Source organism: Oscarella lobularis, chromosome 1, assembly GCF_947507565.1.
Source record: "Oscarella lobularis chromosome 1, ooOscLobu1.1, whole genome shotgun sequence".
Lineage (NCBI taxonomy): Eukaryota > Metazoa > Porifera > Homoscleromorpha > Homosclerophorida > Oscarellidae > Oscarella > Oscarella lobularis.
This window is the reverse complement of record NC_089175.1, coordinates 5,287,132-5,299,582: the sequence shown is the minus strand read 5'-3', so window position 1 is coordinate 5,299,582 and position 12,451 is coordinate 5,287,132. Positions and strand designations below refer to the sequence as shown.

The 12,451-nt window shown below is 44.7% G+C and overlaps 3 protein-coding genes across 4 annotated transcripts; all 3 read right to left on the bottom strand.

The window, feature by feature from the left end:
- Window positions 1-2: 2 nt before the first annotated feature.
- LOC136195422 (copper-transporting ATPase 1-like) lies at window positions 3-4,566 on the bottom strand. The gene is made up of 15 exons (XM_065984747.1): window positions 3,873-4,566; window positions 3,652-3,813; window positions 3,506-3,591; window positions 3,304-3,454; window positions 3,144-3,254; window positions 2,862-2,984; window positions 2,713-2,804; window positions 2,282-2,564; window positions 2,103-2,231; window positions 1,380-1,935; window positions 1,178-1,315; window positions 988-1,130; window positions 610-813; window positions 338-558; window positions 3-280 (listed from the first exon to the last, which is right to left on the bottom strand). Exons 1-15 carry the CDS (start codon window positions 4,488-4,490, stop codon window positions 163-165), a joined length of 3,135 nt encoding a protein of 1,044 aa, XP_065840819.1. The 5' UTR covers window positions 4,491-4,566; the 3' UTR covers window positions 3-162.
- Window positions 4,567-4,599: 33 nt separating this feature from the next.
- Window positions 4,600-7,109, bottom strand: LOC136195479 (oxalate:formate antiporter-like). The gene is made up of 9 exons (XM_065984807.1): window positions 6,571-7,109; window positions 6,402-6,523; window positions 6,232-6,355; window positions 6,041-6,183; window positions 5,493-5,991; window positions 5,281-5,435; window positions 5,166-5,220; window positions 5,016-5,115; window positions 4,600-4,957 (listed from the first exon to the last, which is right to left on the bottom strand). Exons 1-9 carry the CDS (start codon window positions 6,754-6,756, stop codon window positions 4,803-4,805), a joined length of 1,539 nt encoding a protein of 512 aa, XP_065840879.1. The 5' UTR covers window positions 6,757-7,109; the 3' UTR covers window positions 4,600-4,802.
- A 4-nt stretch (window positions 7,110-7,113) lies between these two features.
- On the bottom strand, window positions 7,114-12,084 carry LOC136195431 (uncharacterized). 2 transcript variants are annotated; one of them, XM_065984765.1, is made up of 13 exons: window positions 11,590-12,084; window positions 11,399-11,540; window positions 11,278-11,340; window positions 11,090-11,173; window positions 10,979-11,035; window positions 10,683-10,930; window positions 10,104-10,627; window positions 9,913-10,056; window positions 9,782-9,857; window positions 9,564-9,672; window positions 8,146-9,505; window positions 7,277-7,707; window positions 7,114-7,226 (listed from the first exon to the last, which is right to left on the bottom strand). In XM_065984765.1, the coding sequence occupies exons 1-11, from the start codon at window positions 11,974-11,976 to the stop codon at window positions 8,334-8,336; spliced, it is 3,006 nt and encodes a 1,001-aa protein (XP_065840837.1). In that variant the 5' UTR covers window positions 11,977-12,084; the 3' UTR covers window positions 7,114-7,226; window positions 7,277-7,707; window positions 8,146-8,333. The 2 variants fall into 2 exon arrangements, with proteins under 2 accessions (XP_065840837.1, XP_065840829.1); XM_065984757.1 differs by having other exon boundaries at window positions 7,114-7,707.
- Window positions 12,085-12,451: the final 367 nt, after the last annotated feature.

The following is a 12,451-nucleotide window of genomic DNA, read 5'->3' as shown; positions in this document are numbered from 1 at the left end:
AATTAGAGCCAAATACAGCCCGTATGTTTGTCTATTCTGATATCCGTGTTTTGGGGCAGGGCGGAAATTCCCGACGGAAATCCCCGGCCCTTACAGTAACAATTTAATTTACATAGTCATCTTAGCGTGTACAGTCCAAATTTAGCTTGCCGCTTTCTAGCATCACAAGGAATCCTCGAGAGTGAGTGCGGTGTATCCCCGAGGGGCGGCAAGCCGTCGTAATTTCATTTTGATGCCGTCACCAATGCGCAAACGCAGTGACGGATCTGGCCTTCTATAGCTATGACACCAAGAAATTAGAGATAGAAAATTAGATCAAATAGTGACGTAACCGCACAGCTTTAGCAGAAGCGACGAGGCGACGACAGAAACGGACGAGACGGCCATTGCCGCGGAGGCCATCCACGGTTGGAGGGACACGCCTACGGGAATTAATACGCCTGCTGCTATTGGAATTCCAACAATGTTATAAATTGTGGCCCAGATGAAGTTGAAATAAATTCGTTTGACCGTCTTCCGTGATAAGTCCATTGCTACGACGACGTCCATGAGATCGTTCTGCGCCAATGAGTGAGGATACGAAATTTGGGAACGTGTGCAGAATCTTACTCGAACTAAAACGACTCCGGCGGCTTCGATTGCGATGTCCGAGCCTCTGCCTATCGCAATGCCGACGTCTGACTGGGCGAGAGCGGGCGAGTCGTTGATTCCGTCTCCAACCATTGCTACAACGCCATGGGCGCGTTGAAGATGCTTGATTCGAGACGCTTTTTCGCCAGGAAGAACGCCAGCATAAACGTTTGAAATCCCGACCTAATGAATTAATGAATACCGGCGGTGCTAGCAAAACTGGGGCAAAAGACACGAGAGAACTGCGCAGAGTCTACACGGGGGTAACAGAAATTGTATAGTAGATACATATGTAGGTAGGTAGGTAGGTAGGGTTTCACACACGAAACTAGCTCTACTTTGCGGCCATAGCCATACCTCTTCTGCTATTGCTTTTGCCGTTCTCTCGTTATCGCCCGTCAGCATTGCGACTTTGATGCCCATGGAATGCAATACGTCGACGACTTCTCCCGCTTCCGGCTTCACGCTATCACTCACAGCAAGCATTCCCACAAGCAGATCTAAGCAAAAATTCTCTCAACGGAAAAAAAAGGCAAGATGCACGTACTGTCAATTGCAATGAGGACAACGGTATTTCCATCCTCTTCAAATCCTTTCATAATGGAGCTCACTTCAGCAGTAACCTCCACCCCCTTCCGTGTCATGTAAGTTCGATTTCCAACAAAAACATCATGATCTCCAGCAACTACTCACACACAAAAAACGTTCTCCTTCGTACACTTGGAACTCTATCCCCCCGTAAACTTTACCTTCTATGAGTTTTCCATTTACCGGTGACGCTGGCGACGAACTCCGCCGATTCATCACGACGACGCGTTTCAATTGGCTGACACAGCAACTAATCCCCAGTCCAGGTTCCGCACGAAAATCTCTTCCCACTCCAAATGCATTGCAACGCAACAACTCCTTGCCATAGTCCACTATGGCCGATGCAACCGGATGTTCGCTGTTTTGCTCGGCCGTCGCCGCCGCAGCCACGGCAATGCTCTTCGAGCAAACGACGCCATCCACAAACATCCGACAGTGGGAGACGCGCGCTTTGCCGAGAGTCAACGTACCCGTTTTATCAAAAACGATCGCTTTGACTTTGTGCAGCGTTTCAAGCGCTTCGCCGCCCTTGATGAGAATTCCGTTTTGAGCACCCACTCCTGTGCCGACCATAACTGCAGTCGGGGTTGCGAGACCGAGCGCGCAAGGGCAGGCCATGCAAAGAACTGATATAGCGACGAGAAAGGCAATTTGAACAAAAGCGACATCACTCGAATGGTAGGTGCCATTGAACAATTGCTTGGTGCAGTTCGGTACCTAAAAAGGAGGCGCGTTTATAAGAAAGTGCATGTAAAAATTCATTAAAGCGGGCAAACAGGGAAAACTTTCTATGCATGCGGAGCCCTAGGGCTTTGTATAAAGACAACGCCTTACAAATTTACCCTAGGGTGGCCAACAAGCCGTAGAGAAAGGTCCTACCGTACCATGTGGCTAATGACGCCGTGATTGGCTCTGCCAATAAGAACCCAAACAGTAAATGCGATGAGAGAAAGCGTGACAATTCCTGGCACAAAATATCCAGCAATTTTATCCGCATACCTTTGTATAGGCGCCTAGGGGAAGGAGAAAGTCTGAGTAACGTTGAGCAAAAAAATGACCAAACCTTTGATATCTGAGCTTCTTCAATAAGCCGAAAAATCTGCGAGAGCATCGTCTTGCCGCCCACCTGCGTGGCTCTCATCAGAAACATTCCGTCAAGGTTCATTGTTGCTCCAATCACGCGATTGCCTGTCGCCTTTGCTACAGGCATTGACTCGCCGGTTATCATAGATTCGTCCACGCTCGATGAACCGTGAATAACAATTCCATCAACGGGAACCTTGTCACCTGGAATGACTTTCAAGATGTCGTCTTCCCTCAGGTGGTCAACACTGACCACTTTTTCACTAAACAAAAAACCCATAGATTCTTCTACGTATAAACGTGCACTTTCGAGGAACTCAATCACTATTCAAAGAAATGCAAAAGACTACTTTAGGTTTGGCGCCATATTTTGTCAGAATTAATTAATCAATCAATCAATCAATCAATCACCTTAGTATTTCGTTGTCTGCACTTATGGTAACAACAGCTGCTTCAGTAGCTTGCAATTCCATGAGCTTTGTTAGAGCAGCCGACGTTTTGCTCTTGAAAATGAGGAAAGTGTTGTGACAATTCACCAGAAGCGAGATCATACAACTTACTTTCGCTATGTGTTCAAGCCATCGACCAAATGAGACAAAAGAGAAGAGCATTGCAGGCGTTTCAAAAAAGGTCACAGGACTAAGTGGCTTCTGAACGCTCATGGCGTACAAAACAATAACGACCTAAAGTACAGCAAGTGCTTTCTTATTAGTAGAACATGGCATTTTCTTGATTGGATAGAAACGCTTTACAGCAGCGAAGAGTCTGAGCAGGCACAGCAGGGAAGGGTCCCATTTCCAATCAAGAAAATGCATTAAATAATTAATTAATAATCGATTTACGGAGTAAACATATGCTGTAGTAGTTGCCATTGCAATGAGCACGTCCATATTAGCCGCACCGTGTCGCAGAGATTTGAAGGCGGACACGTAAAAGTATCGACCAGAGAATATCTATAAAAAACCATGACTTCATGAGAAAAAAAGAGGCACGTTTCATGACCTGAACTGTTGTACACAAAAGAAATAAAAAGAAATTGTGAAGAGATAAGCCATTGATGATGAGCACAGGCTTGCAATGATTTTTTAACAGGATAGAAACGAGTAGAGTAGGAAGAGTAAATAGAAAGGACATAAAAAAGGCCCGTTTCCACCTATAATTTAATTAAATAAAATCACTAGTTTGGAAAAAAAAGACGACTGACTTTTTTATTTCAGCTGAATGAGTCAAGCGCTCTTTTGCTGACTTCTGAAGGACTTCTGTTGCTAATGACGCTCGAAAACCTAAATCCTAAAAAGAGCTCATTCTCATCGTCTCCTAAAATCCCCCCCCCCCCCCCCCCCCCCGCACATTTATTGCAGATACTATTTCTTTCGACTTGATTTTGTTTGAGTCAAATTCAAACTTTCCCGTGCTCGTTGCTAATGCAACAGAAGCTTTAGTCACCCCACTTTTCTTCTTCAAAGTTCGCTCGATCAAATTTACACAAGAGGCACAGGACATGCCAATAATCTAACGAAAAGCAATACAGTACTTAGAGCCATATGGACGTCGTCCAAACTCAACTGTACCGTCAATTCCAACGACTCCGCCTCTCTTGGACAGTCATCGGCGTCAATTTCACTCAGAGAAACATCGGCGAAGCGAACGCGTTTAGTGGCAGCACGGACCGGAACTGTAACCATGGAGTCCGAGTGGTCATTCAACGCCTCCGCGCTCCTCTTGACGTCACCGACAATCGAAGACTCTTTCGCTTCGAACCCGGCATCTTCGATTACGTTTCGTATGCGATCGGAGTCGACTCGACCGGGATCGAAGACGACAAGCGCTGATTTGTTGGCGAGAGACACGTGACACTCGACGACACCTGCTTCGTCGTCGAGGGCCGCCGCTATGCTTTTCACGCACGATTCGCAAACCATGCCGTCGATGTCGTACGTCGATTGGTGATTCGTTACTGTTTCGACGATTCGCACCTCGAAACCGCAGTCTTCGATCACTTCTCGAATTTTTTCCGGCTGGATAGCGGCTTGGTCGTGTGAAATTGAAGCACTTGCCGTTTCGAGCGATACTATCACATTTGTCACCCCTTTGACGTCGGATAGAGCTGAAACGATTGCCTTGGTGCACGACGAGCACGTCATGCCTTCGACGGACAAGTGACACGTTGATGTCGGCGTGTGTGCCATTCCAATCACTCGTCGCCGATAGAAACTGGACAGACAAGAACAGCTAAAGCAGAAAAGTTCTACAGAAGTTGTTAGCCGGGACTTTGCGAAGCGGCTACCCCGCCCCGAATCTTGCACAATCCATATATATTCAATAGTTTGTGTTACAAAGTGATGTAGAAACTAAAACGCCATACAGTAGGATTTATGTGCGTACGGTAACTGAGTCAACCCGGGTGCGCATGAGGGCAAGCACCGGTGAGTTTACCAGTTTTGTTTTATAAGAGTAGAACTTGACACTGTAGGTTTTAGCTGAATTATAAGGGCACTCGGTTAGACGGACGTTTTGACAAAAAGAGACGGACTGCCCCTAACAGTGAGTCCGAGACGCGTAGAGGAGGCTTGTCGCGGAAAATGAGCAGCGTCTATTGTCTTTTCTAAAGATTGTTCAGGAACTCGCATGGAGCAGCAGTAAGTCACAAGAACAGCTAATGCGGAAACACAGATAAACATCTTGTGCGTGCTGACAGTCAACAGAGACTATACCTATGTAGACGAGACCAGCAGAGATATACCATACACCAATGTAGCCAAGAGATTTGGCTAAAATAGTTGGCACAAAAGCTCCTACGAGAGCCCCAATAGCCTACAGAAAATTCTCGTAGAACAGATGAAAAAATCGTTTGCTCGCTCTACCTGACTACTGAAGACAAGACCGTAGTTAGAGGCAAAGTACTTGGATCCGAAAGCTCTGTAAAAACAATTATACATCGGTGCGACCATACTTAGGAGAAACGCGCAAAATACGTGCCTCACGGTCGCTATAGGAAAAAGTGAATAGACGCCACCAATGCAAAAAAATAACAAAATGATCCAAGTAAGAAACATTTCTTTTCCGACTAAGGACGTGGCACTGAAACTCAAAAGCAAAGCCGTCATCATAGTCATCATAGCCATCGCTGTTAACTAAATACGGGGTAACAATAAATTTTTGATTGATAGCTTTACTCGGGTACAACAAACCCTAAAAGAAAGTCTATCCGCCAGAGAGCTCCATAGTATTCGGCCAAGAGCGTTTGAAAGAGAACCAATTGCCCCAGTAACAGCCAAGAACCGGTCGCTCGTTATGAATCCGAATCCGTACGCTTTATAGAGAGTTGATACTGTTACAACGCCTTGTCCCGAGAAAAGAAACATGACCCATAATAGGTAGAAATTTTTCTGAAATAATAGCTGCTTTGGTTTAAAATGGACTGGCTTTTCGCGTTCAATCTTGATAGACGTGTTCGACGCTTTTGATTTACTTTGTAGAACTAAGCTTGAAACTTTGTCGGCCTTGGGAGGATTCTTAGATAAGGTAATCGATGTCATCTCCCTACTGCTATGCGATTCTTCCGTCACGTTATGAGACTTAGGATTAACTAAGAAAAAAGCGCTGATCACTTGCAAAATCGCATAAAGCGCCGCAAGGAAAAGAAAACATTGCTTTGTTTTCTTCAAAACTTCGGGATCCTCAAAATATCTAAAGGGTTAGAAAGTCATGAAGGATAGCACAAATTTTCTAGAGGTACCTTTCAGTTTCATCAGCATCTCCTGCCGGTTCTATGCCGTTTGGATTAATAAAGGCCGTTTGGACCTGATTAAAAATAAAAGCACCTAGACCAAAACCAGCTACGATAAAGCCGGTGGCAAAGCCTCTTTGCTTAGGAAGCCACTATAAAATTTATCAGCTTTTTAGAACCACATTTTCAACACTCCCTACCCGAATTGCACAGGCCATTGGAATGGGATAAGCAATGCCCACACCAAAGCCAAACAAAAAGCCGTATGTTATTAGTAAGAACCAGAATGAGGCTATTGTAAAGTAGCTCAGAGCAACACCCGCGCTAAAAATCGTTGTTCAGTATTCATAGCGAATTCACTTTCATTCACCTCATCATCAATGATCCTAGGAGTGCTGTAAGCCGGGTTCCCAACTTAAGCTCAATCACTCCGCCAAAATACATTGAAAGGCTCTGACCCAATACTGCTAAAGCAAAAATCCACGTGACAGTCTAAATAAACACGTTTTTAATCAGAATTAAGGAGATTCAATTTTTACTTCAGCAGTTGTTGATGTTGGGTGACCGTTTTGTCGTATGTAAGAAACTATATATGGGCTCATGTTTCCTGTATTAGAAGAACTAGAAGTGTAGACTTTGTTCCATATTTCTAACCAAAGGTATACAACGTTCCAAAAGTCAAATGCAATGTTGCACCGGCCAGGACAACGATTATCGGCGGCCATCTGCTATTTCTGTCGTACTTCGGCCAATTATGCATTGCTTCTTATACGTATAGCTATGAAGACAATGAAGGCCACGTGATTGTTTAATGCGCTTCAGATTAATTTCAGGGCTTGCGAAAAGCGCTTTAGCGATGAAGCGACTTAGTTTTCAACGCTCGGGAAGCTCAGTCCGTCATATTTAATGCGTAGCGTCGCAAACGCAACTTCTCGATCGCCAGCGCTTCTCTCACGTAATTTTTCGAGGTTTACCTCCTTCCTTATGGGGAAAGCTACGAAGGCGTCAGTACGCGCAATTGTTAGTCTGGCTAGCATGAAAAAAGCCGTGCTAGACACGTGGCTTTGAGCCTCCGCGCGTGCAAAGCAATCACGCTCCGACTCATCCCCCACGTGTTCCTCACGACTTTGCACCATGCTAGCTAGTTTGCACTCACTACCAGCACTCTCCCACGCCTTGCCCGCTCTTCCTCCTTCTAGCGCGTAAAAATAGGTTCGGAGAATTGAGGAGGATTATAGTGATCACCAAAACAATTAGCGCCAAATTTTTGCAATGTACTGTAGGAAATTGGGTAAATCTTTATATGGTATGTATTTGTACAAGACGTCTTCAGCTCTTTGCATTACTGCCCAGTTCAGCTAAGGTGACTGACGCGATACGTAAACATGCGGTAGTAAGCAATGCACCGCGCCATCTTCAGAGATTGTCGCTTCTTTCGGAGAAATGGGCAACGAAATGCGCGACTCTTTCACTTCCGGTCAAATCGACGAGATTAATAAAAATCAATAAGAAATTGAAACAGGGAACAATCCTCCCGTCGTTTTCGTCACTTCGACGTGATCGTGGTTTTTTCCATAAAAATTCCGTCTTTCGCCCTTTTGGCATTCTGTCAGTTTTAGGTCAATCGGAGTCCCGCAAGGACTACTACGTTATCAGGACCAATTTTCGTGAGAAACCTTCAAGGGAAAATTAACGTCACCATATACATATGTATAATTAGGTTTTATGGAGCCGACCACAAGAGTTGTACGGGTGGAGCCCGTATAACGGCGGAGGGAGGCTCTCTCAAACGTGATCTTAGGGCCGGAAGTGTCTGTCTGTCTGTCTGTCTGTCTGTCTGTCTGTATGGGCAGGACGGACTTCCAAACGCGCATGCTCCGTCGCTAGGGCTTTTACGCGGCGTAGAATGTTCCTAAATCGAGCCGATTTGGCCCTCTAGCGAAGGATTTCGACTGTTTTCTTTGATAAAAACGAGAAGATAAGTTATTAATCACTAGGTCATGGGCGGATTTAGAGCGGGACCCTCTCGAACGAAACTTGCATCACAATGGCAAAATCGCGCTGTCGCGTGCACTGCATACACTATAGTGTATTGCCATTGCGGTCATACTTACCTGTGAAGTTGACTGTTTAAGCGAAAGAAGCACTCTAAATGATAAAAAGGGCCTTCTTTCTTTGCTTTGATTTTCGGCTTTTAAAAAAGCCGGGCTTAATTCCCACGTGGCTTGTGGATTTTTCTTAGCCGTTTGATGTAGAATTTCTTTCGTGGAAAGCCCTTACGTCGCTTGTACTCGTCACTGCTCTAATTGCCAGCATAGCTGTGATCACAGAGTACAGTTTCGCGGCGTTTTTCTTTCTGTAGTGCAGAAATGTATTCCGGTCTCACTGCAGAAGGCGGAAGATTTCTGAAGGATGCCTTTAGATGCTGCTGGAACTCCGTCGTAGTATACCAGTCTTCCTCTCTGTCTTCGAAGTCTTCCTCTCCATCGTCGTCCTCTTCCTGGACGTGGCCTTCATCTGCATCATGATGGTCTTTTGCGATGCTCTTGTTGAAGGCTTCAGAGAGTTTCTTTATAGAGTCGAGCAAAAACGGCTGGCAGTAGACGCATGATTCATCCTTTGTGCATGTCGAATGGAGAGAGTGCCCGCAGCTAAGTAGAATGACGTCATCGTTTTCCGAAGTGCAACTTTCCAAGTCACAAAGGAGATCTGCATTAGGCAATTTTGGCGTCGAGAAGCCGAGAGGAAGACTTCGCTGGTCTAAAGTGCAGCTGAACGTATTTAACTGAAAGTTCCTTCGTCGTTGCCGACTGCCAGTTGTTTCTTTTGACTGCCCTGGCTGATTATAAAGCTTGATCAGTTTGTTAGTAAGAAATTCAGCAGCTCTTCCTGCTAACAATTCCACATTGTGCTTGTGACTCTTTTTAGGATGTTCCGACAGAAAATTTAAGGTGAATTCGTGATCGAAGCTCCTGGCGCCTAGGACGTTGGCGATTTCAGTTATCTGTTCTGCAGATGTCCAAGAAGGACATTGCATTCGCAACAACGAGTGAAAGGTTTCCACCTTTTTTTCCGAAAAAATATTCATATACGACGAGAAGGTGCTCTTGTATTCAGGTATGATCATTTCATGGTAAAGATGATCACTCAATGTCGCTAGCATAGCCTTATTGTAGTTGTGCCTCTGTTGTCCGATAAACATTATAGCCAGCCGTAATGTAGCTTTCTGCCACAATTCATAGCGCGATCCTTTGTGTATTGTGGCGTAGAAGTAGAAAACAAGAGGCACCAGGTCGTCGAGCAAGTACCTCAGTAAAAGGTACTCAATATCCTTGCAAATACCGAAAACACCGATGACATCCTCTCGCACCATCAACCAACCGCCAAATAGAGATGCAATGAGTGTTGTCATCCTGTGAAATTGCGGTTTGCGAGGAAGTATTTTTCTTTCGCCAAAAAGATGTTTATAAAGTGCTATATTATGAGACACATTAAATTCTACAATATTCTACCTTGCTAATGATTGGTTTACCGGAAAATATAGGGTGATAAAGGCTTATCAGATTTTCCATGCTATTGATATAAATATGGAACGGACCCAGCATTGGCAAAAGAGAAAGGATTGAAGCTTCTTCTTTGCACTAAAGTAAGACGCTGTCAGATCTTTTTATTATAGTTATTAAATTATGCGGGTTTAATTAATTAGTTACAAGCATGTAAAAAATTATTTAAATGTTTGCTTTAGCTTACCTGAGCTACCATCTTTTTTAGGAAATAGAAAGTTGGATAGTCTCCCAGAGATGGCATCACCTTATTGTCTAGGTACCTATAAATCCTCTATAAACATTTTAATTTATTGATTTAGTTCTATTCTGTAATACCTTTTTAATGCTGGGTATAAATCGATAGCATTTTCTACAGCCGCCTTGTAGTCACCTAGACTTTTGAGATTTTGCTCAGTTTCGCTCAGCAAGCAGCAGCTTTTGAGGCTATCGAGCTCCCTCTGAGAAGGAGTCACATAGCACCTGAACAAGAAGTCAAATCAAATTCTTAACCTGAACAGTTTTAAAACCTTTGGTCTTCAAGCGATGACTGTATGTCCCTTGTGTTTAGATGCCTGAATGACGATGGCAATACTGATAGCCACGTGCTTGCCATGAGGTCAGGAAGATTTTCAAGAAAATGTTCTCCGACATGAGCGATTGCTATCCCCCCTCTTGGGAAATTTTCCGAAGGACAATAATGGATAGCAGAAGCATTGCCTTGCACAGTAAGACCGGGTATAGTTGAATGGATATCAGTTATTGCTGTAGCAAAGTGGAACGCCCGAGACGTTTCTGACGATGTTGGACGTTGCACTGAGTGGATACTATGAAAGTCGTCCACAACAAGCAGTGCTAGATGGTCATTGTCCAAGGCCGTTTTCAAGCGAGCGTTGACAAGACGCCTATTATCATCTGCTAGGGATCTTCGAAATCTTCTTATGGTCTTAGGGTGACCACAGAATCCAAGCCTCCTTCCGAATTCCAGAGCAGCTTCAGAGCAACCAGATAGGGACAAATGAAGACCAACGTCGTTTACAAAGGTTGTATTAAGCTGCCAATAAATCAATAATATTTTCATTTTAACAATCATTTATTTTTCGGTATACCTGGTTGCCGAGATACGCCAGGCGATGCAACTCTCCAACAACTCGAGATTGCCGGAGAGCTGCTCGTCTCTCGGAGTCTATCTGAAGCGAATAGTCGCTTGTAATTGCTTTTTCAAGGAGGCTGAACAATCCAGGGGAATGCTCTTCGCAAAAGGCTTCCATTTCCGTTGCACTGTAGAGTTTTCCTTCTTTAGGTACGTGCTGACGAAAAGCTTCCTGGAATGATTTGACTAAGCCAAGGAACGACTCTAATGGGTGCAGTGAAGAACGGAGAAAGACAATCAAACAAAGTTTACCGGTTTTTATTCGTTCACTTTCTTCTTTCAAGCGTTGGATTTGACGAGTCTTTTCATCTAGATCACTTTTGCTTCAATTTATGCGACATAATTAATTATTAATGTCTTTACCTCTGTCTGCCTTCGTGGCATGTAGTTCTGCTGTCAAACTGCTGTTAATAGCAGCAGATGAAGCAATCTGACTTCGAAGCACAGCTAATGTGAAAATTAGCTTACAGCCGCAAATAATTTATTTCTACTGCATATATAGTTAGTGCATATGCATGCACTAACGTTATATGCAATAATTTTTGTTATACCGTTTTCTGCTTCAAGTCGTTTTATATCACAGCGGGCGTCATTGAGCTGCAGGCTAGTTGTTTCTATATAAAATAGTATTTATTAGATGCCTCGAGTACAAAATACATGATTTTTTCTGACCTGAAAGTGCGTTCTCTGCAGCCGCCTCTAGAGCCAGCTGTTCTTTCTCAAACAGCAGCTGCTGTACTTGGAGGCACGCAGCTGACAACTGGTCCTGAACGCACGGCAGCTCAGCGGTTTCAGATGAACTTTCGGTATCAGTCTGGATTTGTACTTAAAATGAGCTAAAAATGAATAGGTATGCCACAGACCTGAATCGTTCCAGATTGCCGCTTTGGTGGAGGTCGATACAGGGGGTGTGTTGAAACTTCCGGTAGTGAGTCAATGGAGTCGTGGTGACGTCGACAGATGAACGCCGCCGGGATGCCGCTAATATCGTCGAGAACGGGCAGTAGCCTCTCAGAACACGTCCGCAGACTTCCATCACACCTAGAAGAATCAAAAAGTACGCAGCACTTCGAGGATTTATCGAGGGCAACCCGGGCGTGTTCAACGCATAGGGTGACGTCGTCGAAGAAGCCGCGTTCTCGAGCTTTTCGTCCTGAAAAAGACGTGATCCGTCTGAAACAAGCACGGCGAGAGCGAGAGCGAGTTAGCGGAAGGTCGTAAAAGCACGAGTAAGTGTTGTTTTGAGCCATAGCGAGAGATCGAGCGAGCGAGCGAGAAAATATCGAGCAAGCGAGCGAGATACGAGCAAAAATGCGCAGTGTGATCGGTTTCAGCTGCTATTTACGCAGTTTTCGACCGTTGGCAGGCGCGAAATTTGAATGTTTTCATTTATTTCTAGCGTTTCTCAGTTCGACAGCTGAAGATCGCGTACCGATAATTTTCGAACCCGTTTTTCTCAAAACGCGTACCCTCGAAAAAAAAACGCGTGAAGCCTATATGAAAGCTAATGCATAGAAGTGTTCATTTTGTGGGAGTTCGAGCTTAGCCCGCTCGAACTCACCTTAGCCGACGCCCCTTTCTTTCAAAGGGGCGTCGTCGAACGCGAGTTGTAACATGGATCGGCTGCTATTGGCCAATACTCGATTGTTCTTAGAGCATGCGCGTTTGGAAGTCCGTCCTGTCCTGCCGTCTGTATGTATGTCTGTTCGTCACGCTCGGTATTGT

Coding starts and splice junctions, on each gene's coding strand:
- LOC136195431 (XM_065984757.1), bottom strand. CDS start 11,976: ATGGCTCAAAACAACACTTACTCGTGCTTTTACGACCTTCCGCTAACT. Junction 11,541..11,589: donor GGCAATCTGGAACGATTCAG/GTCTGTGGCATA, acceptor GTACAAATCCAG/ACTGATACCGAAAGTTCATC. Junction 9,858..9,912: donor TTATACCCAGCATTAAAAAG/GTATTACAGAAT, acceptor GAGGATTTATAG/GTACCTAGACAATAAGGTGA.
- LOC136195422 (XM_065984747.1), bottom strand. CDS start 4,490: ATGGCACACACGCCGACATCAACGTGTCACTTGTCCGTCGAAGGCATG. Junction 3,592..3,651: donor AAATAGTATCTGCAATAAAT/GTGCGGGGGGGG, acceptor AGCTCTTTTTAG/GATTTAGGTTTTCGAGCGTC. Junction 2,985..3,143: donor CTACAGCATATGTTTACTCC/GTAAATCGATTA, acceptor GCTGTACTTTAG/GTCGTTATTGTTTTGTACGC.
- LOC136195479 (XM_065984807.1), bottom strand. CDS start 6,756: ATGGCCGCCGATAATCGTTGTCCTGGCCGGTGCAACATTGCATTTGAC. Junction 5,436..5,492: donor CGGATAGACTTTCTTTTAGG/GTTTGTTGTACC, acceptor CCCCGTATTTAG/TTAACAGCGATGGCTATGAT. Junction 5,221..5,280: donor TTTCCTATAGCGACCGTGAG/GCACGTATTTTG, acceptor TTGTTTTTACAG/AGCTTTCGGATCCAAGTACT.